This window comes from Lichenostomus cassidix, chromosome 4A (genome assembly GCF_008360975.1).
Source record: "Lichenostomus cassidix isolate B80296 chromosome 4A, HeHo_3.0, whole genome shotgun sequence".
In the NCBI taxonomy this organism is placed as follows: domain Eukaryota; kingdom Metazoa; phylum Chordata; class Aves; order Passeriformes; family Meliphagidae; genus Lichenostomus; species Lichenostomus cassidix.
In genome coordinates, this window is record NC_139485.1 from 351,794 (window position 1) to 378,362 (window position 26,569).

The window sequence follows — 26,569 nt, forward strand, 5'->3', positions numbered from 1 at the left end:
AGTGGGCTCAGTACAGCCCCCTGTGCCTCATACATAGGGATGGGCACCTGCTCATCCAAAACAGGGATCCTGCCCTGGCAACGCTCCGTCCTGTCTCTCCACTTCCCTGCCCAGAACTTGCTCCTGCCCAGAGGTGCTACTGTGAACCCCAAGGGAGGATCTGCTGTCATTTGTCTCTCCTTAAATTCCCTCAAGTTCAGCATTCATTTCTTCTCTCACCTTCCAGCTGATGAGGTGTGAAGAGGGAGGAGGAATCACTTGCTGGGTGCTGCAGGCAAGGGGGTGGGGGAATATATAAGCTGGGAGAGCACATCTTTCCTTATCGGAAAGTCTTTGACGTCGTTTGAGTGCAGATGACGACTGTTGAGGAAATTTTGAGTGCTCTGTTGTGAGCATATTGCTTTTTTGTTGTTATAAGCCTGACCTAGGTCTTACTAAGTACATAATTGCTTTGTTTAATTGCTAAGGTAGCCAAATGCTGGGGTGAAAAAGCTGTAGCAGCTTTTTGACACCTGTTACCTGTCCAAGTGTGAGGCTCAAAGAAAGTGGGAGATCCATGTGAACATGGAAGGGCTGCCTTGAGTGTGTGTGATCTGTGAACTAGGATGGGGGGGGATGCTCCCTGCAGCTTGGTGAGTCAGGGCAGCTCTGGTTATGCCAGCAGCTGGCTGGGGTTGAAGAAAGCTGGTTTGGCTACTGAGAGCTGGTTTCCCTTTTGCATGGCACAGGGGTTAACCTGAAGCATTCCATAAGCAAGCATGGTTGCTGTGGGAGCCTGTGCCCGGTGACAGCAACCTGAGCCATCCTTGGCTGGGAGCTGGGGAATACAGGTGGGGTGTAACTTCCCTTTCCCTTTGTGCTATCACAGGGATGTGTGTGTGCAAGGGGACATTCTCAAATGCAGCTTTGGAAGCGTGTCAGAGAAAGGAGAAATAGTCATAAAAACTCTTTAGAAATCTCTGTGCCTTGAGAGCCAGTGTTCCCCTTGGATGCTCCATTGAGCAGTTCCAGCAGCCTGAAATCGAGTTCATGGGTAACATTCTAGCAGTGCTGCCCTGCTCCTTGCAGTGCATGTCCCACAGAGTGTGGGGCCTTGTTCTGCAGTGCATGACTTTGGGAGTAACTTCTGTATTTCTCTCTAGCTTTATTTACCAACAAATTGATTGTTTTGGGGGTCAAAATTGTGTCCTTGGGTGCACGGCTGGATGGGCTGGGGCCTCTTTCCCATCCAGGGGCTTGTACAGGTACAGCTCAGGATACCACAGCTGGCTTTGTGCATGGGATGTTGTGTGGAGTGCAGAATTACAGATGTGTGCTTCCTCTGAAGCCCATAACTGACCCCTGCGCTTCGCAAGCACCATGTATATTTTTCCAACATGAATATGTGAGAGCAGGGACCCACAGCCCAAGGATGCCAGGGAAAAGCACAGGCAGAGTGTCATCCCTCTGCGTGCCTGACGTGAGGGGCTCAGGATCCTTTTCCTTAGCACAACAGGACTTTGTGAGCAAAACTGCTTCTGGGCTCTGGCATGGGGGAGTGCAAACAGCCTTGGCAGTACAGAGATGTGCAGGAGATGGCTGGAAAGCTGGCTGGATACTTCTCACCTGTCAAAACCTGCCTCCTTTCCCTGTTGTGGGTCTGGGGCGTGGGGAGTGGGGAGCATGGGATTGCTCACAAACAGGGTGCCACAAAATCCTATGACCCTCCTGAAAGAGCTGGGCTGGATTAGGAGAGCATCTGGGGTTGGTTTGAGTGCAGAAAAGGGATGCATTTGGGAGAACAGACTTTCCTCTTCAGAAATCAGCCCTCAGAGTCCGTGGGACAGCTCATCTGGCTGCTGGGGCTTTGACAGGTCTGTGTGAGACCACAGGGACTTAATAAAGGGCCGGACACTGCCACTGAGTCCTTGTGTGAGGATGAGGTGTCGCTCTTATCCAGCAGAGTGAGTTTTTGAGCAGATGAGGACTCCACCTCCCTGGTCATGGGAGAGAGCTGGAGCTGAGATCAGGCTCTGAAATTCCAGGCCTCAACATGAGGTGGTGCACAGCATCCACTTCCATCCTTGCTCTGCCGTTCCCTTCACAGCAGGACTGAGCTAGACTGGAATGCCTTTGGGGAAGAACTGGGGATAAAGGAGGTGCTAATGAGAGCTGGAGGAATGAAATCATCAAAATGTAGAAGAGAATGGAGGAGAAATTCTTCTGGGGGAATTCATCCATCCAGCCCTGTTCATTTCTGCACTGCCTGCCTGGTCCTCAGAAGGAGTGGGAAGAGGAACGCAGAACTTAAAAGGACTTTTTCCTCCTCGGTGCTTTCCACTGGAAGAACAAATTTTCGAAGGAGAATCCTGCTTTATAACCTCGTGTTATTTATTCAGTTAGCATCCCAGGCACACGGCACAACTTGAGTGTTTCCATTCCTATCTGTCCAATGTGGATGTGAGTGCAGACCAGCCTTGGGCAAGAAAATCGCAATTCCCTGAGCCCCAGCAACATGCTCAACCGTGTGATGCAGAAACCAAGATGATCCCTATTCAAAATGTACAGGTTCTAGAAGGGCTGCTGAGCACTTGCCACTCCAACATACCTTTGTGGGCAGATGGAGATGATCTCCCCACCGTGGACTGCTCAGCACATAAGCGTGAGGAGCTCTACCCTCCTGCTGCCCCGCAGCTCATTAAAGTGCCATTTGAACGCTATCCTTTCTGTGTTTTGAGTACATGCACAGACATGACACCACAGTATTGTAAATATTTGCCCAAGGTCATCTCTGACACCTCTACTGATTAATGCAAGATCCCAGCTAATCCTGGCACCTATCAGGCCTCAAGGGGGGCTGGCATCTGCAGTGATCCATGAAGAAACCTGTTTGAGGGACTTAAATATACTGTATCTCTGAGCTATGGTCTGGTGGGTCCCAGCCCACTCTGAGCCTTGTCATTGGGTCTGTTAAGCAGCTGGAGCCACAGCTGCGTACATCCACCACAGTCCCTGCCTTGGGAGTCCCAGCAACAGCCAGATCCCAGAGGGCAGAGGAGGTACTGGGGCTGATCACTGTGTCATCCCAGCAGCTGCTCCAGCCCCATGAGCTGGTTCCCAAAGTGCAGAGGAGACACTAAGGCTGATCTCTGCTGTGTTACCCCAGCAGCTGCTCCAGGCCTCTGTGCTCCCTGGCCCTGCTCACTCTGTGGTGAGGCTGGCACTGGAGCTGGGAGCTAGAGGGACATGGTCACACTATGGAGCTGGCCACCATGTGCAGTGCCACCGTCTGGGGCTATGTGTCCCTGGTTTCTGTGGGAGAAAGGCTGAGGCTCTTGAAGCTCAGGGCTGAGCTGCCACTGGTATCTGCTCCCTAGCACTGCAGTGAGTGCTGGGCAGTCAGGTTGTCACCCAGAGACCCTTGATGGTGGGACTTTGCTGTGACCTCTAGCCATCTGCACATTGTCAGTGGTCTCAGATCTCGGCAGCCTGATGTGCCATGTCGGGGGGCTGTACATCTTTGTTGTTTCCCATCCACCTGCTCCAGCTCTGCTCAGAGCGTGAACCCACCCCTGGCTACCTGCTGTGGGCTACTGGTGGCTCTGAATTCAGAAAAGTGGCTTTACTTTCCTGCCAGTCCAAGGGTCAGAGGATGGGGTTCTGATCTGCCTGTTCACTCACCTCACATCACTCTGCACAGATGCAGAGACATAGGCTGGTCCCAGGACAGCTCTAGATTCTGTGATCTAGCCACAGCTGCCTGGGCGGTGCTTTCAGCGCCAGAAGAGCAGAGATGGGGTTTAATGCAAACAACATGGTGCACATTAACTCCCCTGTTGTCAGACCTTGCTGGGAACAAGCATTTGTGATCCCTCTGCACAATGAACCAGGCCAGCTATGGTGGTGGTGGCAGTCTCAGCTGCTCAGCAGCCCCACATCTGTCCTGTCTCACTGGATATCCACAGCAGGACAGCTGCCATGTGGCCAGTGTCTGCCCAGACCAACAATGCTGCGTGTCTGTGTGCGTGCATGCAGGGATGATGGTGCTCAGGGCACAGAGGAGACGACTGACAGTCCTGGCACACAGCACCTCCTCCAGCAACTGCCAGCAGCTCACCTGGCCTCACCTTAAGACATACCAGGAGCCTCAATGTATTTTTCTTCATGTTTATTTAAAAAAGATGGCTCATTTTACACTCTGGGCAGCCTTCAAACATAAATAACCTTTGCCACATGTCCCCATATTACCAAGGAATAAATTACACTTCTGGCTTCCCCCTCCCATGTTTCCCTTTGATGTTATTGCTGTGGATACATGTATCTGTGCACTTTGCACATAACAATCCAACCTCACCCAGAGCTGGTTTGCTGTATGGAGAACGCTGGGACATCCCTTCATGATGCTGAAGCAGGTGGTGAAAACCCCATTTAATGCATTTTTCATTTTGCAAAAAATAAATGTGTTGAAAGACCTGCTGCCAAGGAACCGAGTCTCACCATAAACACAGGGACATACAGTGCCATCCATCTCATGGGAACACACAGTTCCCCATATCCCATAGGAACACTCACTTCCCCCCGCCCCACAGAAGCACACAGTGTCCTCCATCCCATGGGAACACGTACTAGCCCCGCCCCATAGAGACCCACGATACCCCTCAACCCACAGGAGCACAGAGTGCCCCCCACCCCATGGGAACATGCACTGGACATGCCCACAGTGCCCTCTATCTCATAGGGGCACACGGTGTCCCCGCCCCACGGGCACACGCACTGCCCCCGAAGTCATAGGGCCACACGGTGTCCCCTCCCTACGGACACACGCACTGGCCCCGGTGCCATAGGGGCACACGGTGTCCCCTCCCCACGGACACACGCACTGGCCCCGATGCCATAGGGGCACACGGTGTCCCCTCCCCACGGACACACGCACTGGCCCCGATGCCATAGGGGCACACGGTGTCCCCAGCACTGCCCCCGATGCCATAGGCCGCAGGACCTGCTGCCGGCGGCCCGCGGCCTCACCTGAGGAGGGGCGTGGCCAAGACGGAGGGGCGGGGCCGCGCGCTCCCATTGGCCCCGCCCCGCCCCGCGCGCGCCGCCGCCGCCGTGTCCCTGCGCCTCCAAGATGCCCGGGCAGCGGCGAGGAGGCTTCCGCGGGCCGGCGGTACGTACCGGCAGCGGGGCGGTTGGGGGCACCGGGGCGGGCCGGGAGGGCTCCCGCGGGCCGCCGGTACGTACCGGCAACGGGGCGGGAGGGGGCACCGAGTCGAGGCGGAGGCTGCCGTTGCCCGCCGGTAGATACCGGGGCAGGAAGAAGCACCTTCCCGCGGGTTTGCGGCAAGTGCCGGGGCGGGGGTCCCGCCCTTCCCGGGAGCCGGTGCTCGTGGCGGCTCCCCCCGCTCCCAGTCTCCTCTCCCGGCTGCCGAGTGTTTCTGCCAGCCCGCCCGGGCACCTTCCGCCTCTTGGCGCGGAGATCCGGGTGGCCCGTCCCCGCTCGGGGTTTCCCGCGGCCTTCCCGGTCCCTGGGTTCGCCGGGAGCCGTCCTGCTGGAAAGCGGCGGTGCGTTACGGGCGGAGCGGGTACTAACTCGCCGGTCCCCGGATCCCGGCTCCTTGCCCGCGGCTGTAGGAACCCCGCGCCCACCGCGCCATCCCCCGCCGTTCCCCCTCGCCCGAGTTTTACGGTGGAGAGTGTCGTATCCTTCCCGCCTTCCATCCCGGTGTCCGTACTCCAGATCCCGGCGGTTTGCGGTGCTGGGCTCCCGTCGCTGCCGCAGAGCCGATGCGGGCCCAGCGTGGGCCCGGTGCTGCCCCGATCCTCCTGCTCGCTCCCCCTACCCCACCGCGGCGCGACTGGAATATGATAAGCTCCAGGGCCATGGTAGTGAAATGGTAGCGGGCTCGGTGACCAGCGCTTTGGAAGAAGCAAAGCAGAGACACGTGTGAGGGGTCTGCCAGCGCAGCCACCCCGCTGCACCAGGGGTCGGGAGACATTTCCGGGGTATTGCCCGCGCTTTGTAGTGTCACTGCTGGGCTGGCAGCAGACTGTTTGCTCTCGCCAAGGATCTGTGGAGCTGCTGGGAAACGTGTCCGAGTGACACCTCGTCCTCGCTTTATTTTTGTGTTTTGCCTCAAAAAACGTCCCGGTCGCAGGTTTATTGCCCCTATGTGCGCGGCTAGCGAGGACTGGAGTGCGGCGAAGGGCCGTTCTGCACAGCGGTCTGCAGAGTTTCTGGAGAGGACAGCTGGCTCTGGTTGCTCCGTCATTCCCTCAAGTCCGGACACGCCGGTGTTAATGGCTCCTGCCCTTCCTGGCTGTCGCCCAGGCCTCCCCAGCCAGCCCGGAGGTTTTAGCTCAGCTTTTGTTGTCGGAAGGCGGCTTCAAGGAGACCGGCTCTGCCGGAGGAGCTGCCGCAGCCGGGTGGGAGCTGGCAGCAGTGCCTGGCGGAGCACAAGGCACTGTTGGCTCCCAGGTGGCAAGGGGGCATCGTCGGGCAGTGTTTGGCAAATCCAGGAGGTGCCACAGACCTGTAGGCCTCCTGCGGGACACTGAGTATGGGCTCGAGCTGCTCCTTGACCCTTTTGATGTGGTCAGCAGTGCCCTTCCCTCCTGTATCCGCTGCTGCAGTGGTGCGCGGTGACCCTCGGTCTGTGCCGGAGGGGCTGTGGCAGAGCTGCCTTTGCTCCCGTGGGTGCCATGGGCTCTGCGCTGAGGTTGTTGTCACTGCTGCATTTCACCGTCGAGGAGCAGACTCGAGGCTCCATGCTTGGCTTGTGCCCCTGGCCAAGGGGTAATAAAACCAGCCACAGCACGGAGGGAGGGAGGCTGGGTCAGGCAGTGGTGCTGGAATGCTCTCGCGCCAAGGGGACGTTCCCTGAGGATGTTCCTGAGAAAAGACAGTAAGTGCAATAGGAATGTGAGGAGAAAGGATGAATTGATGGCAACGACAGTAGCAGCTGTCTTGGTTCAGGCAGGTGGTTATAGAGCCCGGTGTGTGCTGGCTGCTGCAATCGGAGCTGGGTCTGTGCCCTGCGCAGCCTTCCATGGTGGCTGGGCGGCTGTGTCTGTGCACAGCCCGCATCCTGCCTGGTTTGGAAATGCTGCTTTGCAAAAGAAATGGAGCTGCAGTGGGTAATAAATCCCTGCCTTGCAGAACAGAGCATGCACTGGGTGATCTGTGCTGGCCTCTGTGGCACAGGCATGGCTCAGGGGTGTGTGTTGGTGTATGTGCATATTTGTGAGCGGGGTGGGATCAGCCCTGGGACCATGCAAGATTGATGAATGACTTACCTTTAAAGCCAGGATTATGTTGTCTCCTGCTCCTTCCCTTTTAGGGATGGATAAGTGTTTCCAGACCCACACTTCAACTCCCCTGGACTCTCTGTGAGTTTCTGAGGCGTTGGTTGGGGCTTCTGTAGTGGGAAGTGGGGCGTTGAGCCTGTTAGCCCTTAGGTCAGCCCTGTCTTCGGGGAGTTGGTATTCTGAAGGCCGGTCACTGGAGAGCCAATGGCTGTCTCATCAGAGATACTGCAACCACAACTGTCTCTGCAGGCTGCACAGCTGGTTCATTAAAGGAAGCTGATGAGCAGTGTGATTGTTTTGTACCTCTGGAGGGAGTTGCTGCTGCTGCTAACAAACACACATTCAGTAACAAGCCCACCTTTCACTGCTCGGAACCCCTCTGAGGATGGTGCTGCCCTCATTGGAGTGAGAGGGTCTGTGGCTGCTCCCCTGAGCTCCCTCCTGGGGAAGGACAAAGCCTTGGGGAGGCTGGAGCCTGTGTTGCTGCATTCCCTTGTTTTTAATGTTCTTTGCCTGGAAAGTGAGTGTGTGTTGCAGCCTAATGAGTTCCTGGCTGTACCGTCATCTTGTGTGAACGAGCAGCTCCATCGGCCCCTCCGATTAGCATCCAGACATGTGGGGATGCTGGTGACTGGCATCATGCTGCTGCTTCCAACACCATCGCTTGCCGCTGTGGAGGCTGAATCCCAAAAATGCCAGGGCAAGGAGGTCAGCAGCAGGAGAATGGTATATCTGTGTGGCTCTAAAAGGTGCCTTGTGCTGTGCAAGGGCAGGGGGCTCCAGCAGGGTGCAGGGAGCGTCTCACTCCTCAGATCCTGGGCGCCTGGCTGTGTTCCTACACAGTGCCAGAAACATCAGGTTGGATCTTCATGCCAGCAGCCCCGGACTTGCCTCTCATCCATGGGTGCAGGGAGAGGGACAGTGCTGAGCCCTGAGCTTGGGAGGATGTGGGACAGAGCTAGGCATGCTGCAGCCCCGGCTTTTGGAGTGCCAGTGGTGGGGCCCTGCCAGCATTGGCAGAATGTTGTGGCTTCAGCATCTGCCCTTCCCCTGTCTTCGTTCCAGGCCCTGGCCCAGGGAGTGTGGCCGGTGGCAGAATTGCCCATTTTGTGCCTCTGGATGTGCTGCACTTTCTCAGGAAACAGCCAGTTGTGCTCCCTGGCAGTTCATCACTGTGTCTGCTCTGGCCCCCTGCCCTGGAGCCGGTCGGGTCCTGTGGCCAGGGTGGTGACACCCTTGCCCTTATTTACTGGGCCTCCCAGCTCACTGCTGGGGGGAAGGCATCCCCCAGCCCCCAGTAATGCCCATCAACATAGCACAGAGAGGAGTGGGTTGCTGGCCCCCAGGACCACTCTAGTGTGGGGACAGGTCTGTGTGACAAAAAGCTGGGGTGCAGCCAGGGCTGGTAGAAGAGTCAGGCTGGAGCATTTTTTATCTCCTTTCCATGCAGTCTCAGCTCTGTGGTGCAGTCAGCCTCCATGCAGCTCACTGGTCCCCCATGTCACTGTGGGCTTGGCTTCCTCCCCCAGCAAACAAACCTGAAGTGCATTGGGTGCTAGGAGGGCAGGCGGTATCTCTCTACTGGGGGAGTTCCCTGTATTTCAATGCTGCTGTCATCCCTCTCCATAGAATCATTGAATAGCCTGAATTGGAAGGGACCCATCAGGATCATCGAGTCAAATTCCTGGCCCTGAGCAGGGTACCCCAAGAATCCTATCACCTGCCTTAAAGCATTGTCCAAGTGCTTCTTGAGCTCTGGCAGCCTTGGGGCCGTGACCACTTCGCTAGGGAGCTTGTCCCGGTGTTCAACCACCCACTGGGTGAAAAAACATTTCCTGATGTCCAACCTAAATATCATGTCCCTGTCTCCCTTTCCCTCCCCCTATATCATGTCCCTTTCTTCTGTGCGTGTTTGCTCATAGGGGATGCTGGCTGTCCCAAATGTCCCCTGGTGTTACACCAGTGGCTGCTCCCAGAGGCCAGGACTGGGAAGGGAACGTTGCAGGTGCCACCACGTCTCCCCTTGCCCAGGTGTGTGGGAAAGCCGAGTGTGTTCTGTGTCTGCTCCCACCTCAGCCAGGGCTGCCCTGGCATGGTCCAGGAGCATTCTGGACTGTGCTGAACTGGGGGAGTCTCTTTAAGTCAAAGTGGAAAAGGGCTGTGGTGATTCTGATGGAAACTGTTTATTATTGAAGCTGCTGGCTGAGAGGTCCCAGTGAGGAGCTGCTGCAGGAGCCCAATACGGCTGCCAGGTCTTCCCGACTGGGTGGTGGCAGCTGGCTTGCTTCCTTTTGGGCTCCCATGGGATTTCCACCCTTGGACAGGAAAAGGGTGCAAATGGGATCTGGTTGGAATGGAATCTCAGCCAGAGCGGCCTGTGAATGAATGGGGATGCTGCTGTCATCGTGTGGGTTAAACTGCTTCTGAATTTTTTACTCTCAAAAGAGTAGAGTGACTGAAAGGAAGTGGGGGAGAGGGAGGGGAGAAATGTGTGGAGATTTTGGTGGTTTCTCTGGGGCAGTTGGAGTTTCTGATTTTTCTGGGATTTTGTAACAGATGTTGCAGTTGGATGCTGCAAGCTCTCAGTTCTCAAAACTGTGTATTTTACAGATCTCACTGTCTGGAAACTCTGCTAGAGGAGGAAAAGGAAAACCCAGAGGCTTGTGAAAAGCCAGTGTGATAAATAAATGGAAACTTGCTGCATCACTGAGACTCTGAGGGCAGATGCAAGGGACATGTGTTGCAGCCATGCAGGAACACATACAGCAGGTCCATGTGCCAGCTGCGTCAGGGGTCCCCCAGCTTCACACACTTTCCGTGGGATTCTGAAATGAAAGGGTTCTACGCCTCTGTGGAAATTCATTATTGTTATGTATAATTGAGATTTGTGTCTAAGAGGGAAATGAATTGCTCAGTCTGTTTGTCTATTGCTCATTTTGCAAATGCAGGAACTAGACCATGTTGGGGTAATGGCCTAAAAATTAAATTTTGCTTCAATACACAAACCCAATTTTGAGTTGGGTGACTGAAGGGGAAAAAGTTACATTCAGGCAGGAGGCAGAGGTCTGGCTGAAGCAGGATTCAGGCCTGGGGTAATCTGTGTTATCTGGAGAAGATCTCTGAGGGCACAGGGGAAGTTGGGATGTGCCAGCTCTCCAAGGTGCAGCCCGCAGCATCCTCCAACAGCAAAGAAGCAATATTGAGGAATAAATTAGCTTTCTGCAGTTTCAAAGAGACACAGAGCAGCTTAAATGCATTTCATGGATGATCCTCAAAGAACCCCACAAACCTGGTTGTGTAACAGGACTGAATGCAGTGAGGCAGGGAAGGGCAGTCTCAGGGATGCTCAGGAGCCCAGAGCAGGAGTGGGCTGGGGCAGTAGCACTAGCCATTGAGCTTGTGGTGTGGGGCTGTGGGGAGCTGCTCTGGTTCACTGCCCCCTGGGCCTCCTGGGAGGGAGGAATTGGAGGAGGTCACAATTGCAGGGTGACCTGGCTCAACACTTCTTTAAGGAGCAGGCCGGGGTTTTGGCTGGATGCTGTGGTGGCTCAGGCTGCCATCCTCACTGTCATGCTGACACTGAGCCCCAACGTGACACTGTGATGGTGGCGCTGGTGGCTGTGGTGCTTTGTGCTGCCTGGGGTGCCCCTGCCCTGGGATTTGCTTTGCCCACTGGGAAATCCAAAGCTCTGGGGTGTGTGGGAGCTACTCTCTGGCCTCTTTCTCAGTGGTTTCTCTTCAGTGCCAGCTGGAGGCAGATGGTGTGGGAGAAGGGGAATATGGCACATGAGGGTGGCAGTCTCTATGCAGTGGGGAAAGAACAGGCACGGGAGCATCACATCCCTCCTGTAAGTCCTCCAGAGCCCCAGAACTGGACCTGCTTCGTGTGCAAGAGAACAGATGTGGATCCAGGCTTTGGCAGTCCTGCACACAGGGTTTTACCCCAGTGGGACAGCCAAGACCAGCCATGGCTGCTGATGATTGCTGCCCTGGTACTGTGGATTTGGGTGAGGTGTCTGCATCTTCTGTTCTTAACTCCTTGCATCTGGCTGAGATCTTATGGGAGAAAATGTGGGGTTTTTTAACTGTGAGATTGGTGAAATGTGAGATTGGAGAGGTGCTTTGGAGTCTCTGTCTGTGGAAGTATTTGGAACCCAGTGGGTCACAGTCCTGGGCAGCCAGCTCCAGGTGACCCCATGTAAGCAGGGCTCAGTCTCCATCCCCAGAGCTCCTTGTGGACCTCAGTGGATTCTCACCTGGGAGTGTGGTGTACCATCACAGTGCTGGTGCTCCCCAGGTGCAGCAGGTATCCAAAAGCTCTGGCCTGTTGCAGAAATACATTGGCTCAGGTCATGTAATGGCATTTTGTTTATCTTAAGCAGCTGATGTTGAAGCCAATGCAGGGGAGGTGCGGGAGCTGCTCTGGCAGCATGTCCCCAGAGCAGCCTCTATGCACGTCGGCATTCACGGAACACACGGCAGCGTTGTATTGCCAGGGATTCTCCCCCTTTGCTGTGCTGTAGCACTGCCAGCGTTCTTGGAGCTGAATGGTGTGTTTGAGGGCTGGAGCACCGAGTGAGTATCCTGGCGGGCTCAGAAACTCCACTGGGACCTGGCCTTGCACTCTCTGCTGGTGTCTCTCACTGCCTGTGTCGATGTTTTCCCCTCCCAGAAACATGCTTTGAGGTTTTTTTTTTAGCTTGGAGGCTTTCCTTGGCAATGGCTCCTCTCTGCTTCCTGGTGCTGGAAGCATTTGTGTGCTTGCAGGAGGGAGAACAGGATAGGGTTTGTCTGGCAAGAGGTGTTGAGTGCTGAGCTGTATGCCTAGGTGAGGAGCAATGCTCCAGAATCTTCTTCCTTTTCATGTTCCTTCTCCTCCATGGGAGGTGGGACATGTCCTCTGGGGATCCCCACGGCCATGGCTGACATTCTCTGGGATCCCTGCTTCTCTGTGCTTTGCCTCTCAGGTTTGTTTTTTTCCTGAGAATTCTCCTGTTTCTCGCTGATGAGGGCTTGCCTCTCCCAGGAGCAGGCTCCCTGTTTTTATCCTCTGTGATATCCTCTCCTTTCTTCTTGGCCCCCAAATCCAGATCAGATCCTTCCTGGCCTCTCTGTTCTCTCGGCCTTTGGGCTGCCTTGTGCCGTGTGTGAGAGCCTGCAAACAGTGCAAAACTGAATTTCTGAGAAGGATGTGGCTCTGGTCAATGGCTTCGTTGTGTTGGGAAGGGAGGAGCCCAACTTTTGGCTGGCATCAGAGAGGGCTATATGGGTGCTAGTGCTGTCACCTTTCTGTCCCCTGTCTCCACGTGTGACATGTTTGTGGTTTTCTGGCATTAAATCTTTCAGCCTTTTCCCATCCCTTTTATCTGATTCCTGAAGTCCTTTAGCAGCTCCATCTCATGAATAATCATTGCAGCATTACAGCCCTGGCCTTACGTGTTGAGAAGTGACTAAAATGATCTGCAGGGTCACTCAGCAATGGCAGGGTGACCTGTGTCATGGAGGGAGGTGCCATATTGGTGGGGACTCCTCACAGCCCCTGGGCCATGCTGGAGCCACTGTGGGACCATATCCAGCTCTGGTGCTGGCTGGGTGTCCTTGCTGCATGTGGGGGTGACTGCGGGCAGGAGAGGAGCCTTGGAAAGCTGCTCAGTGCTCCAGCCCTTGGATGAGGGAGGCCATGGGCCTGCCAGACTGAATATATATCTGTATATGTAACACTATGATTTTTTAAACTTTTGTTACTGTCAATACTTTCCCAAGCCTCTCGCCACTGTTGTGGTCAGTCCCAGAGGACCCTGCAGAGTGCTGTGCTCCCTTCAGCACCCCAGGAATTTGTGTCCACCTGTTATTCCTAAGCGGATGTGAGCTTTGCCTCTGTCTGCAGAGCCACAGCAGCTTCCCGCGGGGAATCAGGAATGTCAGGTGCTCTTGGAGGCAAAGGTGCCTTTGTGTCAGACCCCCAGAGAGGCTCTGTCATTGTCTGTGATTGTGACAAACGCAAAATTCGGAACGTTTTGGGTTTCCTTTCAGATCATTAAAGGACTCATTAGTGTAAGAGGGAAGGTGTTTTCTGTGCTGTGCCTCTTGTCCCCAGAAGCCTCTGGCTCCCTCTGGCAGCCTGCGGGGAGGGAGCGGGGATGGCAGGAGGAAATCACCTTTGTAGAGACCTGCTTCATCTCCTGAATTGCAGCTGAGGAAAGCTGAAAGGGATGGCAGGCAGATCGGCAGCTCCTGCATGCTGCCAACATTACCTTGACTGCCCCTCAGAGCAGGGAGGAGAACTTTGGAGAGATACAGCGTGGTGGAGCCAAGTTGGCTGGGAACAGGGGTGATGGAGGCAACCAGCATGGTCCAAATCCTCTAGGAACCACGTGGGGATGGTGGACTTTGGTGTGCTCTGGGAGGCAGCCTGTGCTGTGTTGAGGGTCATTCCCTGGTCCATTGCTACAGGCTGATCCATGGGGTGATGGGGTGAGCTGCATGGCTCTCCCCTGGTTGTGTGAGCTCCAGGCCTGCCTTCAGCAGTTAATCCCCCTCCTGGCATGAGCCATGGGAATCCACGTCCTGCAGTGGCACAGCTGTGCTGGTGTCTTTGGCCCAGGGAACTGCTCCTGAGTGGCTGGGGAGTGAGCTTGGGCTGATTCTAGAGGGTGCAATGTGGTATTGCTGGTGGAGCATCCTTTGATGCGCCTCATAAAGTGTGCAGGACACCACTGTGGATGTTGGCGACATTCAGAGCAACATGGGATGTGGGGTCAGGCAGTGGCTCTGTCATACCCGTCCCGTCTGCATGCTGGAACCTCCTCCTCTCCAGAGACCCAGCCCCTTGGCACGGGATATTGCAGGTGAGGCCAAGCCAAGGGGAATTGGTGCTTTTTTTGTGTTTTATTTTGAGATGAAGGGCCAAAGCACTCCTGTGCAGCAGTGGTAAGGGTGGAGAGGCTTCCCCAAAGCGATGCTAATGGTTTTGAGTTACCTGGGAGCGCAGAAGCATTTTGTCTTGAAAGGCTTTAAATGACCTGTATAACGCACTGGGAAAGTGTCCAAGGAGTACTGGGTCCCTCGGTCATTCCGCAGCTCCGGGAGGAGGATGGGGAAATCTGGCTGGTCTGCAGAGCACTCCTAAGGGACTGGGGTAGGAAAAAGGATTAAAAATTGCTGTGATTTGAAAACAAGCCCTAATTGGGCCTTCTCTGGAATGAAGAGGAGGTAACTCTAGGAACAGCAGATCACTGGCATCCTCTGGCTGGCTGCAGAGGGAGGCATGGGGTCCCTTCCTGCCATGATGTGGGAGCTCTCCTTGCAGTTTGCTCGTGGCTAATCTGGAACAGCATTGGCATCACTGGCTATGCCATGCTGGAAGTGAAGCACAAGTGGGGCACGGGTGCAAGCTCCATCTCCAAATCTCCTGCACTGGGACCCTCAGTATATGCAGGCCCACAGCCCCCAGCTTGAGCTGGGCTGATTCTGGGAAAAACGTGACTCGGAGACTAGTCTTCGTGTGTCAGCCTCTTGCCCAGGTAAGCCTGGAATGGTAAAGCCCAGGCTGAATCCTCGGCAGCGCCAGCTTCCCTCCTTTTAAATCATTAGTCTCTTTTAGCTGGCCCGGGAGCCCAATTACACGAGTCTGAGTGGCCCAGTCTTGGGAGCCCAATTACACGAGTCTGAGAGCTTCTTTCTGAGCATTGCTGGGGAAGGGGGGGGGGGGTGGGGACGAGAGGAGGGTGTAAAAGGGGAGGAGGATGTAAAAGTCAAAAATACCTGCTACCTGCATTGTTTCTGCACTGAACATTAGCACTAATTATCCCCCCATTGTCTCCAGTTCCTGCAGGAAGTCTAGTTTATCCTTCCAGCCGCCCAGGAATGCAGCCCAAGGAGCTGTGCAGATATATTTAACCTTGCACAGAGCAGCACAATGGCCTTTGGATTTCCTGACTCCATGGTATCTGTCAGAAGTGCAGCCGACCTGTTGTTTTGGGGTGGGGAGGTTGGAGAGGGCGCTGGGTCGGGAAAACGACACGGCTCCAGGCTCAATCCACAGCCTCCATCCACAGCGTGAGGCCGGGATCTGCCAGGGTGTTGGAACTGCGTCTTTCCTGCTGCACTGAGCAGCAAAGTGGGACTGAAGCGGTATCATTGGCAAGGTGTGTTCTCCTGGGCTGGGGGGCTGACATGGTGCTGGGACACATGTGCTCCTTGGAGCTGCATCAGGACACATAGCAGCCCTGAGCCAGTAGGGATGTCACAGAGCCTTTGGTTCAGACAGCAGCTCCCATCCCTTCTGGAGCTGTTCTTGCTCCCATGGTCCATTCAGTTTTCTCCCTTCCCAGCATGGGTGAGGCGGTGCAGAGGGGCAATGCCCAAAACAGGTCAGGAGGCACAGTGTTGGGATGCCCCTCTCAGGATCTGTGCTTTTGCTGGGGTGGGATTGTACTGTGCTGGGGAATCTCCCCTTCTTTGGTTGAGGATCTGTTGTTATTCCATCCCCCAGAAAACATCCCTGCAGCAGAGCTTTAACTTTTGTGTGGCATGAAGGGCCCTGGGGAGCACTGGTGAGGGGCCAGCTCCTTGCAGTGTCACACTCACGTGGCTGCAGCACCAGTATCTTCCCAGGTATGGGTCTGTGTCTCCTGGCTGTTTCTCATGGTGGGCTTTGCCATGAGCCCAACCTTGCCTTCGCTGCGGTCATGTCTCTGCACCTCTTTGAACTCTGTACCTCTGTCAGTGAGTAGTGCCAGTGTCCTGCGCTGGAGCTTGGTGTCCTGTAGGAAGCACTGGAATGGGGATAACCCTGGTGTGCCTCGTGGGGTGCAGACCCTGAAGGATGCTGGTCCCCTAGTACCACACCGGGGCTGTGAGCACTGGAGCCAGCTGCTGCTGCTTCAGCCTCTGGAGAGACCAAGGAGTTTGCCTTGATATACGCTCCTCCTCAGCAAGACGGATCTCTGTGCAGAGTTGGATGATCTCTGCAGCATCCATCTGAGGGGTAAGAGCCATGACTTGCTGTGGAGCCCAAAGGTTACTCCAGAGCACCAGCTGCCACTGCAGCCATGCCCCCTCCCTCATCCTTGTTGGGCCAGGGGCTGTTGGCTGTGGTAGGGATGAGGCTGGGCTGGAGCTGCATTGCAAGCAGTGGCTGGGGAAGAGCAGAAGGATGCGGATCCACAGGGTGCTCCTGAAGAAAGGCTCAGATCAAAAGGCTGCTGCCATGTGTGGTCTGGCAGGAGCCAGCTGGGATCGGGGCTGTGTTCAGGAGCTGCTGGTGCAGACATGAGTGTTGGGTTTACTTGTCTGCTGTACAGCCTCAGCTGGAGAGGCCGGCCAGGGCAGGGAGGGGGTGGTGAGACCTGGAGCAGTGGAGTCCTGTGGCAGGAGGACAGGGACAATTTGCCAGGGGGAGAGTGGGGCCAGGGGATGGCAGGGCTGCCAGGGCCATGTGAGTGCTGGACATTCCAGTTTGGTGGCATGCTCAGTCCCCAGCTGCTTTTCTCAAGGGCCACGCTGGAAGGGGGTCATTCATATCTGCGATGCCCTTCGAAAGGTAGGGCTGCTCCCACTAAAGCCAAGTGTCTGCCGATGTCTGGCAGTGTCACAGTCCCCCCCTCCAAGCTCTTGGCATCACTGTGAACCCCCAGCTTCAGCCAGGGTTTCAGTCCCCGAGCTGTGGTGGCAGCAGCTGGCAGACGCAGGGGCTGTGAGTTTTGGCATTGCAGGGGGAGTTGGATTGATGGATGGATGGATGGATGGATGGATATGCAGTGGGGAAGAGGGTTGCCATGGGTTGTGGCCTGCCAGAGGCTGAGTCTGGCTGCTGCAGTCCCTGGTTTCACGGATGAGGGAGAGGAGTGCTAGGGACCCTGGGGAGCTGCTGACTTCCCCAGGAACTGGAAGCAACTGTGCTGTGCTCCAGGGACCTGCCACATGGGAGAGGGCTGGAGAGGTGCCCCGGGCCTTTTATGTCCTGTCAACCCTCAGGCCACTGATGGAGATGGCAGGGGAAGTTTCCCACACTGTGTCAGTGGGAATTGCCCCATAATGTCCTAGAGGACAGTGTACACCATTGCTGCCTGGCGTGTCTTCAAACCACTCCAGCTGATGGGGAATCCACATGGCATGATTCCTGTTATATGGCTGCAGGAGCTGGGGAGCAAACTGCAGGGAATCCCTTCCTGATCCACCCTGCAGCTCAAGGGCTCCAAATGCCACATCCCCTGGGAGCCCTTGGTGGACACATGCTGTACTGAGGTCCTGTGGGAGCACTCCAGGAGCTGTCAGCTCCCTGGGCACTGTTTGTAGAAAAGAGGTAAGATCTTCCTTTGTACCAGGTTATCACTGGAGATCAGACAGAGGATCACTGTTTTGTGCTTGCCTTTCTGACATCATGGAGGTAAATGAGGTGGAGACCTCATAGGTTTTAGCCGGAGCATCCTTGTCCTGTGCAGGAAACCCAAGATGTTCCTGGGGCTACTGCTGCTCTCTGGTCAAGATTTCTATGAAATTCCAATAATGTGCTACAAGGCTGGCACTGGCATGGGAGAATGAGGATCATGGCTCAGCAATGGCTTGTGTCTGTTTGCAGTCATGACCCACTCAAATAACAGCACATTTTTACCTCACCCTATGCTACAATCCTGTTGGGATGGACAAGTGTGATGTCAGTATCTGATGTTTAACACTGGGCCCAAAAACTGCTCCTATTACCCAGGACCCTCCCCATATCCCACACCCTGGCCCACAGGAGCAGAGCTCATTGTTCCTCATTGGAAGTGGATGCAGGGAGGAAGGTTTTGTGGCATTGCCAGAACCAGTGGATGATCCATGGATTTCTGCCAGCTGTGAGTGGATTATTAGCCATTTACGCCAATGTGAAGTGTTGAGCTGCAGGGCTGGCAGGAGGGAATGGTCGGCAGCACAGGCTGGGCGTGGGCAGCATCTTTAGAATGCTGGGGAGAGTGTGCTGGGGCGAGGGCTCCTGGGGTGTATGGAAACCACTGGAATCCCTGCAGAAGTGGGGGTTCTGAAGCTGCTGCATGACCAGACAGATGTTATCAGGAGAGGGAGAGAAGTGGGGGTAGGAAATGCAGCACCTCAAACCAGAGTAGCAGCACCCAGGATGGATGGGATTGGGGATGCAGGGACCTGCTGCTGGAGGGAGGGGAGCACTGGCTGGGGGGTTGTGCTGGACCGGGTTGTTGATGTGGGACTGGAGCACCCCAACTTGGATCTGTGCCTGCATATTAGTAACTGAGGCTGGTGTGGAGTTCACAGATTGGAAATAAGCCCTTTTGTGGGATGAGGGGGAGAAAAACCCCATCCAAAGCTAGTTGTGCTAGCAGTGAGGGCAGAGATGATCAGGGCATCTAGTAGCATGTGGGGGTCCTTCCCAACCTTGGAGCCTGATAGGAGACATTTGGGAGTAAGGGGATTTTGTGATGGATCAAAATGGTCTTATCCCGTTGGTGAAGGCAGCGATGAAGGTGAAATTCCCAGAGGGAGTGAGGTGCTGTGCAAATGGAGGAGTTAAAGAGAACAAATGGTGAGTGCCTGGTGGGCTCTGGTGGCTCTTCTGGAGGGTTTAAGAATGAAGCAGCTGAACTGCCAGCCAACAGGGATCTCTCACTGAAGGGAAACTGCTACGTGGGAACGCAGCCTCTTGGCTCTGTCCTTCATTTAAGAGATGCAGGGAAAGCAGTAGGAATTATGTGGAGCAACTTTGCTTTAGCACCAAGCAAATTGGCTTGGAAAATAATTAAAGCTGGTATGGAAATGCTGCTTCAGATTAATGGATTAGGGACAGCAACACTGGCTTTTATAGGAGAAATCCAGTTTAACTGTGGCAGGGGATGTTCTTTTTCTAGTATGGCAATAAAGTGATTGGGGAGGGCAGCTGGGAGATTGGATCATTGGGATTTTCAGAAAGCCTCAGACAAATTTGTGGAGTTATTAAGGCAGAAGTGGTGGGAGGAAAAGCCAAGTTCTAGCTCTGTGTGGTGTGTTCAGGTGTGCTGGGAGGGAGGAACAGGGGCAGTGGTGTGGCCAAGGGGTGTTCTGTGCTGGTTGCTGGCTTTGAGCTTCAAAATTGGTGTTAAATATGCACAGCTGATAAATAAAGCACAGAAAAATTAGGTAAGGCTGGATGTGAATTGGCTGGAGGAGCCTGCCAGCCTCCCCTCTCCCTGGGGTGCCTTCCTTAGGCTGGAAGCTGTTGCTGGTGACGAGCTGGGGACTGCGTTCCCCCCTAGGGCCCTGTTTCTCCTGGATAGGCCCACCCAAGGGCAGGTTCAGGGAAGTTGGTTGGGAAGGCTGATGCTGGCAGGAGTGCAGGGTCATCAACAGGGCTGGGAGAGTGGAGGAGGGACCTCTCCCCTCAAGTAGCAGAATGGGTCCCTGCTGCCCTGGGAGCTGCACTGGGCTCAGCACAGGCTGTTCTATCCTCCTCTCAACAGTGAGCCAGTTTTGAACTAATTTTCCCGAGGACAACAAAAAGCATAGAGACAACTGCTGCCCAGATTTTGTATCCTGCTGTCACTGAGCCAATTAAGGAAAGGTTTACCATATTTCATTACTTTTTTGTTAGTGCACGGGTGGAGCAGCATAACTCATCTGTAGCATCATTCTTGGAAGGGTCTGAGTAATCTCGGCTGGAGCTTTTTGGGGGGGAGGGGAAATAAATATATAATCACACTTGTTGTGGAAAATACCAACCTGCAGAATTAACATTTGTCTGAACAGGTCTGGATATCTTGATGTGGGAGTCTGAAGGCTGGCCAAGCTCTGCCCAGGGTTGGTGCTGGGGAGACCAGAGGAAATTTTGTGTGGACTTGGAAAACATGGGTAAAAATGGGGGCTGTATGTTGTTCAAGGGGAAGTGTGAATTTTGAGGTGGTTGCCTGTGGCCTCAGGTGATGTACACCAGGACATACCCCCCTCCCAGGTATGGATGGGGTGATATGGGCAGCATCCCTCCTTCCATGTCTCTTCTTCCTTCTTTTCTTGGTCTCAAACCTCTGCAACGCTCCTGACGAACCTCAGCATGAAATGGTAATAAAATGCATTTGGCTTTGATCTTGTGAAAATAATAATTTGGGAGAAGAGGTGGGGGAGCCTTTGTATCCAAGAACTCTTGGTGTAATTTACCACAGGTAACCCCTCCACACTCCTGCTGCTCCAGGTTGGCACATGTGTTTTGGAGCCCATCCAGACTGGAAGTGAAAGCAGTGGTCACTGTGTCCCAGAGGACCTGGCACTGGCTGTGCACTGGCCCTGCAGCACCCTCAGCTCTGCCCACCCCAGGGTTTGCTGCCATTCCCTATCTCTTCTTTTGTTAGTCATTGAGGTTTTTTTCCCCCTTCTCTTTTCCCTGGGTTTTGGGCAAAGCTCAAATCAACACAAAAAAATGTTTGGTTTGTTGTCATGTGTCATTAACCTGCTGCTGCTACACGTCATCATTGCAGGCCAGCATGGACAGGGCCACTGACCCTTGGGCACAAGTGATGCGGGGCTGTCTGTAAACAGTGTTAGTATTTTATAACTTTTGTATTTAGGGAGTTAATGACTCTAAAGAAAGCAGATTTTAATCTAATCAGCTATTCCTTGTGCTGTGTCAATTCTGGACATCAAAGAGAACATCAAAGTGAGAGGCATAAAAGGCTCTGATGGCAGCATGGCTGCTTTGCCAGGTGCAGCACCTTGGAGCAGGGCTCCCCTGCGTTCTCCAAGGGGCTCCTGCACCTCCAGGCAGGCTCCTGTACCTGCTGCAGTACTGCCTTCCAACAGGCTTCTGTGCCACCTCCACACCTCCTGCTCCTGTCCCAGCCTGAGGCTTCTCTTCAGTACGTCACAGGTAAAAGCTGTTGTCCCAGCAAGGAAAACAAGATGAATATGCAAATGTCCCTCAGTAAACAAAATCAAAGGTTGTTTGAAACTTTCTGCATTGTTTTCCTTGGATAGCAGTGGAGCTGCATGTGAGCTAGGTGTCAGATGTGGGAGCTTGCGGGAGTGTGAGATGTTGCTCTGTGGGACAGGTGGCTCTGGCAAGGTGTTGGGGAGCCTCTCACACCAATCCTGATTTTTAAGTTCTTTTCCCAACCTTATTCAAGCTATGAAACAAATCCTGTTCTTGTCCTTTCTGTTTTTTTAATGTTTGTGTTTGCTGATGGGAGAGAATGCATGGATGACGTGGGGAGGCGGGAGGGGCTGTGCCCCCACAGTGGGGTCATGTGCAGCAGCATGTTGGGCTCTTAGGGCAAGGCAGCCGCTGTGTCTGGAGCATCCAGCACAGTGAGGGACCAGTGTGGGAGGTGTTCCAGCTCAAGTGCCCAAGGGCAGTGCCGGGAGGTGCCTGGAGCACTGGTGATGGCCGTGTCATGGGACCCCTTGCATTGAGACCCCTTGTCTGGCCAGGCCCGGGGCGCGGAGGAGCCCAGTGGATCCAGGCGCAGGCGCGGCAGAGTGCAAGCAGCCAGGCAGAGGGCCAGCAGCATTTCCTCCCCTCTGGTTTCCCATGGCTGCGGCAGCTCCGAGGCTTGAGAAGCCCTCCAGGGCTGTGGAGAGGAAGCTGCTGGGAGCCCTTGTGCTCCTCTGCTTGTTTGGATGCAGCTACTTCTCCCCTGTCTCTCTTGGGGAAAAGAAAAATATTTTAAAGGAAGTGTGTACATGTGTGTGCAAGGCTGCATTTGGCTAGCATGAGCTGCTGCAGCATGAACGTATCAAAATATCCAACAGATTTATTTATTTTATAAACCCCTTGAGCTGCTGCAGGGAAGAGCTTAAGGTTTCCTTAGGGCACTTGAAAATCCCACTGCAGTTGGGAAGAGATGGTGTGATGGGGGGGTGTGATTGAACTGATGCTTATGATGGGATGGGGGTGGGCAGGTCCCAGCGTGGCCCCTGAGCAATTTGCCATTTGCAGATTCTGGCAGCAGCCTGGGGCTTCCAGCAGCCAGACCTTCTGCTGCTGGGTCATTCCCCCACCCTTTGGTTACAGCCCTTTTTCACAGAATCCTGGACTGGTTTGGGTTGGAAGGACCTTAAAGCTCATTCAGTTCCACCCCCTGCTGGGGGTAGGGACACCTTCTGCTAGACTGGGTTGCTCCAAGCCCCGTCCAACCTGGCCTTAAACACTTCATAAGATGGGACAGCCACAGCTTCTCTGGGCAGCCTGTGCCAGGGTCTCACCATGCTCACAGGGAGGGGTTCTTCCTCCCCAGGCAGAGCCCATGTACCACCCCACGGTGCTCCTGGGATGGAAACAGGGCTCGCCTGGGCACTGCGTTGCTTCTCATAGGGTGAGTTCCCACAGCAGTGCCAGGCTGAGGGGGTCCCTGTGACTTAGCAGGGCTCTCCCCACATCCATGATGAGGGACATCACAGTGGGCATCACTCGGAGCCTGCCTCAACGTGGCTGAGAAGACGAGGAGGAACCACTTGTGCACTGGGTGGTGGGTGAGAAAGGAGAGGCTGGATCTGGTTCCGTGTCACTACGTGACTGTTTGGGAACCTGCTGGGATGCTGGCAGAGGCTGGGCAGCACTTGGGGTGCAGCTCCTGGTGCTCTACAAACTGGAGTTAGAAGCAGCAGGTTGAGTTCCCTGCTGGGAGCTGTTTTCCAGCCTCGTGCAAGGGAAGGGAGCTAAAAATACAGCTTGTTTGCCTCCAGCTGGAGTTGATTTAGGCATCCCAGGCTGTTGTGGAGTGCAGCGGAGGACAGTCAGTGGTGGAAGTTTGCCGACTATAGTTGCACTGCTCTGCCCTCCCCACCCAGCTCTAAAAAGCGATGGCCGGGAAAAGCAGGGAGCTGGACAGAGTGTTAAGAGCTCTCGACTTGCTCTGCTCAGAGTTTCCGTGACATGATTCACCTTTTCCCCTTCACCAGCAGCAGGCAGGCCTGGAGCTGCTGGAGGGGATGTTCAGAGGTTTGTCTCTGCCATGCAGAGCAGCCCTTCTGCATGGAATGCCAGCATGGCCCTGCCCTGGTCTCGGCAGTGCTCACCAACACAAATATGAAATCATGTAGTTTCTCCTGGGTTTGTCTCCAGCATTATGGTCCAGGTCTTGCCCTAGCTGGGCTGGAAGGTGTCAGAGGAGCTGCTGCTCCACCTCTCCCATCCCATCCAAATGGCTTCTGTCCTGCTGCAACTGTGGGCTCTCCATGTGGGATGAGACACCTCAGTGAGAGGCTTCAGCCTGTGCTTGCAGGGGCCCAGCTGGGCTGGAGTGACCGCGTTAAGAGTGCAAAGAGTGTCAGGGTGTTGTGGGGGTGGCATGTCCAGGCCCCCAGGCACGTGCTGCTGGAGGAGAGGAGCAGCCCAGGAGTGCAGCTGTAGCTGCTGTCTCACATCTATGCTCTCCTTCCTTGCAGGTTCCTGACCACCTCCCCTGGTTTTTGATGCTGAATCAGGATTGTTTTAACTAAAGATGGAAACATTGGAGTCAGAATTGACCTGTCCAATCTGTCTGGAGTTATTCGAGGACCCCCTCCTGCTGCCCTGTGCCCACAGCCTCTGCTTCAGCTGTGCCCACCGCATCCTGGTGTCCAGCTGCTCCTCCAGCGAGTCCATCGAGCCCATCACCGCCTTCCAGTGCCCCACCTGCCGCTATGTCATCTCCCTCAACCACCGGGGCCTGGAGGGCCTCAAGAGGAATGTGACCTTGCAGAACATTATTGACCGCTTCCAGAAGGCATCCCTGAGCGGCCCCAACTCCCCCAGTGAGAGCCGCCGCGAGAGGACCTATCGCAACAGCCCTACCATGTCCGTGGCCGGCGAGAGGATCGCCTGCCAGTTCTGCGAGCAGGATCCGCCGCGCGATGCCGTCAAGACCTGCATCACCTGTGAGGTGTCCTACTGCGACCGCTGCCTGCGGGCCACCCACCCCAACAAGAAGCCCTTCACCAGCCACCGGCTGGTGGAGCCGGTGCCCGACACGCACTTCCGTGGACTCACATGCCTGGAGCACGAGAACGAGAAGGTGAACATGTACTGTGTTGCTGATGACCAGCTCATCTGTGCCTTATGTAAACTGGTGGGTCGCCACCGAGACCACCAAGTGGCATCTCTCAGTGATCGCTTTGAGAAGCTGAAGGTAAGGAGCTGGTGGGGCTGTGGCAGAGCAGTCATCCGTAAGGGCTGTGTCTGCCAGCAGCAGTGCTCAGAGCAGGGGCTGGTTCCAGATGCCCCAACTAGCACCTTGTATTTAAGCCAAACAGCTCCTGAAGGATCTGGGGGATGCAGCTGGTGGGCTCTTCTGGGACCCTGGTACTGGGAGACTGAGCTGGATCTTGGTAGTGCTGTTAGAGCAAAGTCTTTTCTGTTTTTTTTGTTTTCTCCTGCTGGCATGTGTGTGCCGAGTCTGGACATTAGACCTTCTCCCCAAATGCCAGCGGGCTCCAAGGTGCCAGTGTTGCTCTCCCCAAGTTTTGGCTTGTCATGTGGGAGAGCTGGGATGGCAGAGTGTCCTGACAAACCTGTGACGCTACACCCCAATGCCACAGCCCTCAGGCTGTGCCTGCTCAGCCCCCTCAGAGGATGGGAGCAGGACAGGTTGGACTGTGGGCATTTCCTTTTGCAAAGGTGTTCCACAGGCTCCCAGCTTGTGGGCTTCAGTGCACGGAAACCTCCCACTGTCTGTAAATCCTCCCCTGTGGACTCTCCCCTGCCTGAGAACCATGTAACCCTGCAAAGTGCTCTGAGAATGCCTCTGTGTCCCCCTTGAGCCAGCTTGCTCAGAATTTCTCTGCTGTGAGAGGAAAGGGAAGGCTCTGGGAAGTAATGGGGATAGATGGGTTGGTAGCAGCCCTGTGGAGAAGGATTTGGGAGTGCTGGTGGGTGAAAAACTGGACATGAGCCTGCAATGTGTGCTTGCAGCCTGGAAAACCAACAGTGTTTTGGGATCATCCCCAGCAGCATGGAGGGTATGGGTTCTCCCATTCTGCTCTGGAGAGACCCCCCTGGAGCACTGACTCCAGCTCTGGAGCCCCCAGCACATGGAGCTGTTGGAGCAGGTCTCTAGGAGTCCACAGAGATGCTCCAAGGACTGGAGCTCCTCTGCTCTGGAAACAGGCTGGGGTAGCTAGGGGTGTTCACCTGGAGAAGAGAAGGCTCTGAGGAGAATTTAGAGTTGCTTGCAGTGTTTAAAGGGGCTTCAAGGGAGCTAGAAAGGGACTTGGGACAAGGGATGGAAGAACAGGACAAGGGAGAATGGCTTCCTGCTCATAGAAGGCAGGTTCAGAACAGAGATCAGGGAGAAATTCCTTCCTGTGAGGGTGATGAGGCCCTGGCACAGGTTGCCCAGAGAAACTGTGGCTGCCATATTCCTGGAAGTGCTTAAGGACAAGTAGGATGGGGCTTGGAGCAACCTGGGATAGTAGAAGGTGTCCCTGCCCATGGCAGGGGGTGGAACTGGATGGTCTCTGAATGTCACTCCCAACCCAAATCTTTCTGTGATCCTAAGAGGCAATGACAGAGCTCCCCAAGTGCCTCGAAGTCCCCTTCTGCCCTTCACCCTCCCATGGGATCTCAGAACTTTGGTTCTTTGCAGGTGCCATCCCTGGGGGGACTGGCCTGACTGCTTCTGTATCTCCTAGAAGGACTTTCCCAGGGAGGAGAAGGTGGCTGGAGGCTGACTGGAATTTAGAAGCTTCTGAAGATCCTCCCAGGACCCCTTTGTCTGGGGTCTTGCTTCCACTGAAGCTTTTCCAACAGCAGGAGCTCCTGTGACAGGGAGCCTTTTCCCTAGGACAGCCCACCTTTTCATCCTAATCCTGCTGGGCTGCAGCGGCAGAAGTGGATGATGCATCTCCAGTCCCTTCACTCATGCCACAGATTGAACAGCAGTTACTGTTCTGCTCTTCAGGTGGGAGCTAACAAACTGCCCGGGATCCCTCCAGAGCACTTTGAAGCTCAGTCTTTATGTGGGAGCTGAGGTTGTAGTGAATGTGCTATGAGCCCGCATGGATGATGTTTGACCTATGTAAAGTTTGAAATCCCTCTCCATCCCCTGTGCATTCTGGATGAGCCTGAAAAATACTTCTAATTCCTTTTTTTTTTAATGAAAAAAAACTACAGTAGGTCCCATCTGAGGTCACACTGTTGAGGCTATGGCTGTGGCAGCAGTCATGTTCCCATTAGAACCCTTCTCATGCCTTTCTCTACTGCTGCTTCCTCTGGCCTTTCTCCCTTCATGTTCCAGGCTCATTTTGCCCCAAAAGTGCTTTTCTTGGCTCTTTGACCCATTGTTCAGAACAAAACCACTCTCTCTGCTCTCATGTATTTTGAGGGCAGAAA

At 54.8% G+C, this 26,569-nt stretch overlaps 1 protein-coding gene across 3 annotated transcripts in view; it reads left to right on the forward strand.

Annotated features, from left to right (window-relative positions):
• Window positions 1-5,018: 5,018 nt before the first annotated feature.
• The window catches only part of MID2 (midline 2), a 79,612-nt gene continuing 58,061 nt past the window's right edge, over window positions 5,019-26,569 (forward strand). For 2 of the 3 annotated variants that reach the window (XM_085060810.1, XM_085060812.1), the window contains exons 1-2: window positions 5,019-5,146; window positions 23,647-24,368. In XM_085060810.1, coding sequence (XP_084916936.1) covers window positions 23,703-24,368 — 666 coding nt within the window. In that variant the 5' untranslated portion in view covers window positions 5,019-5,146; window positions 23,647-23,702. Of the gene's footprint in view, window positions 5,213-23,646; window positions 24,369-26,569 lie in introns of all 3 variants that reach the window. The other variant, XM_085060811.1, reaches the window with a different exon arrangement.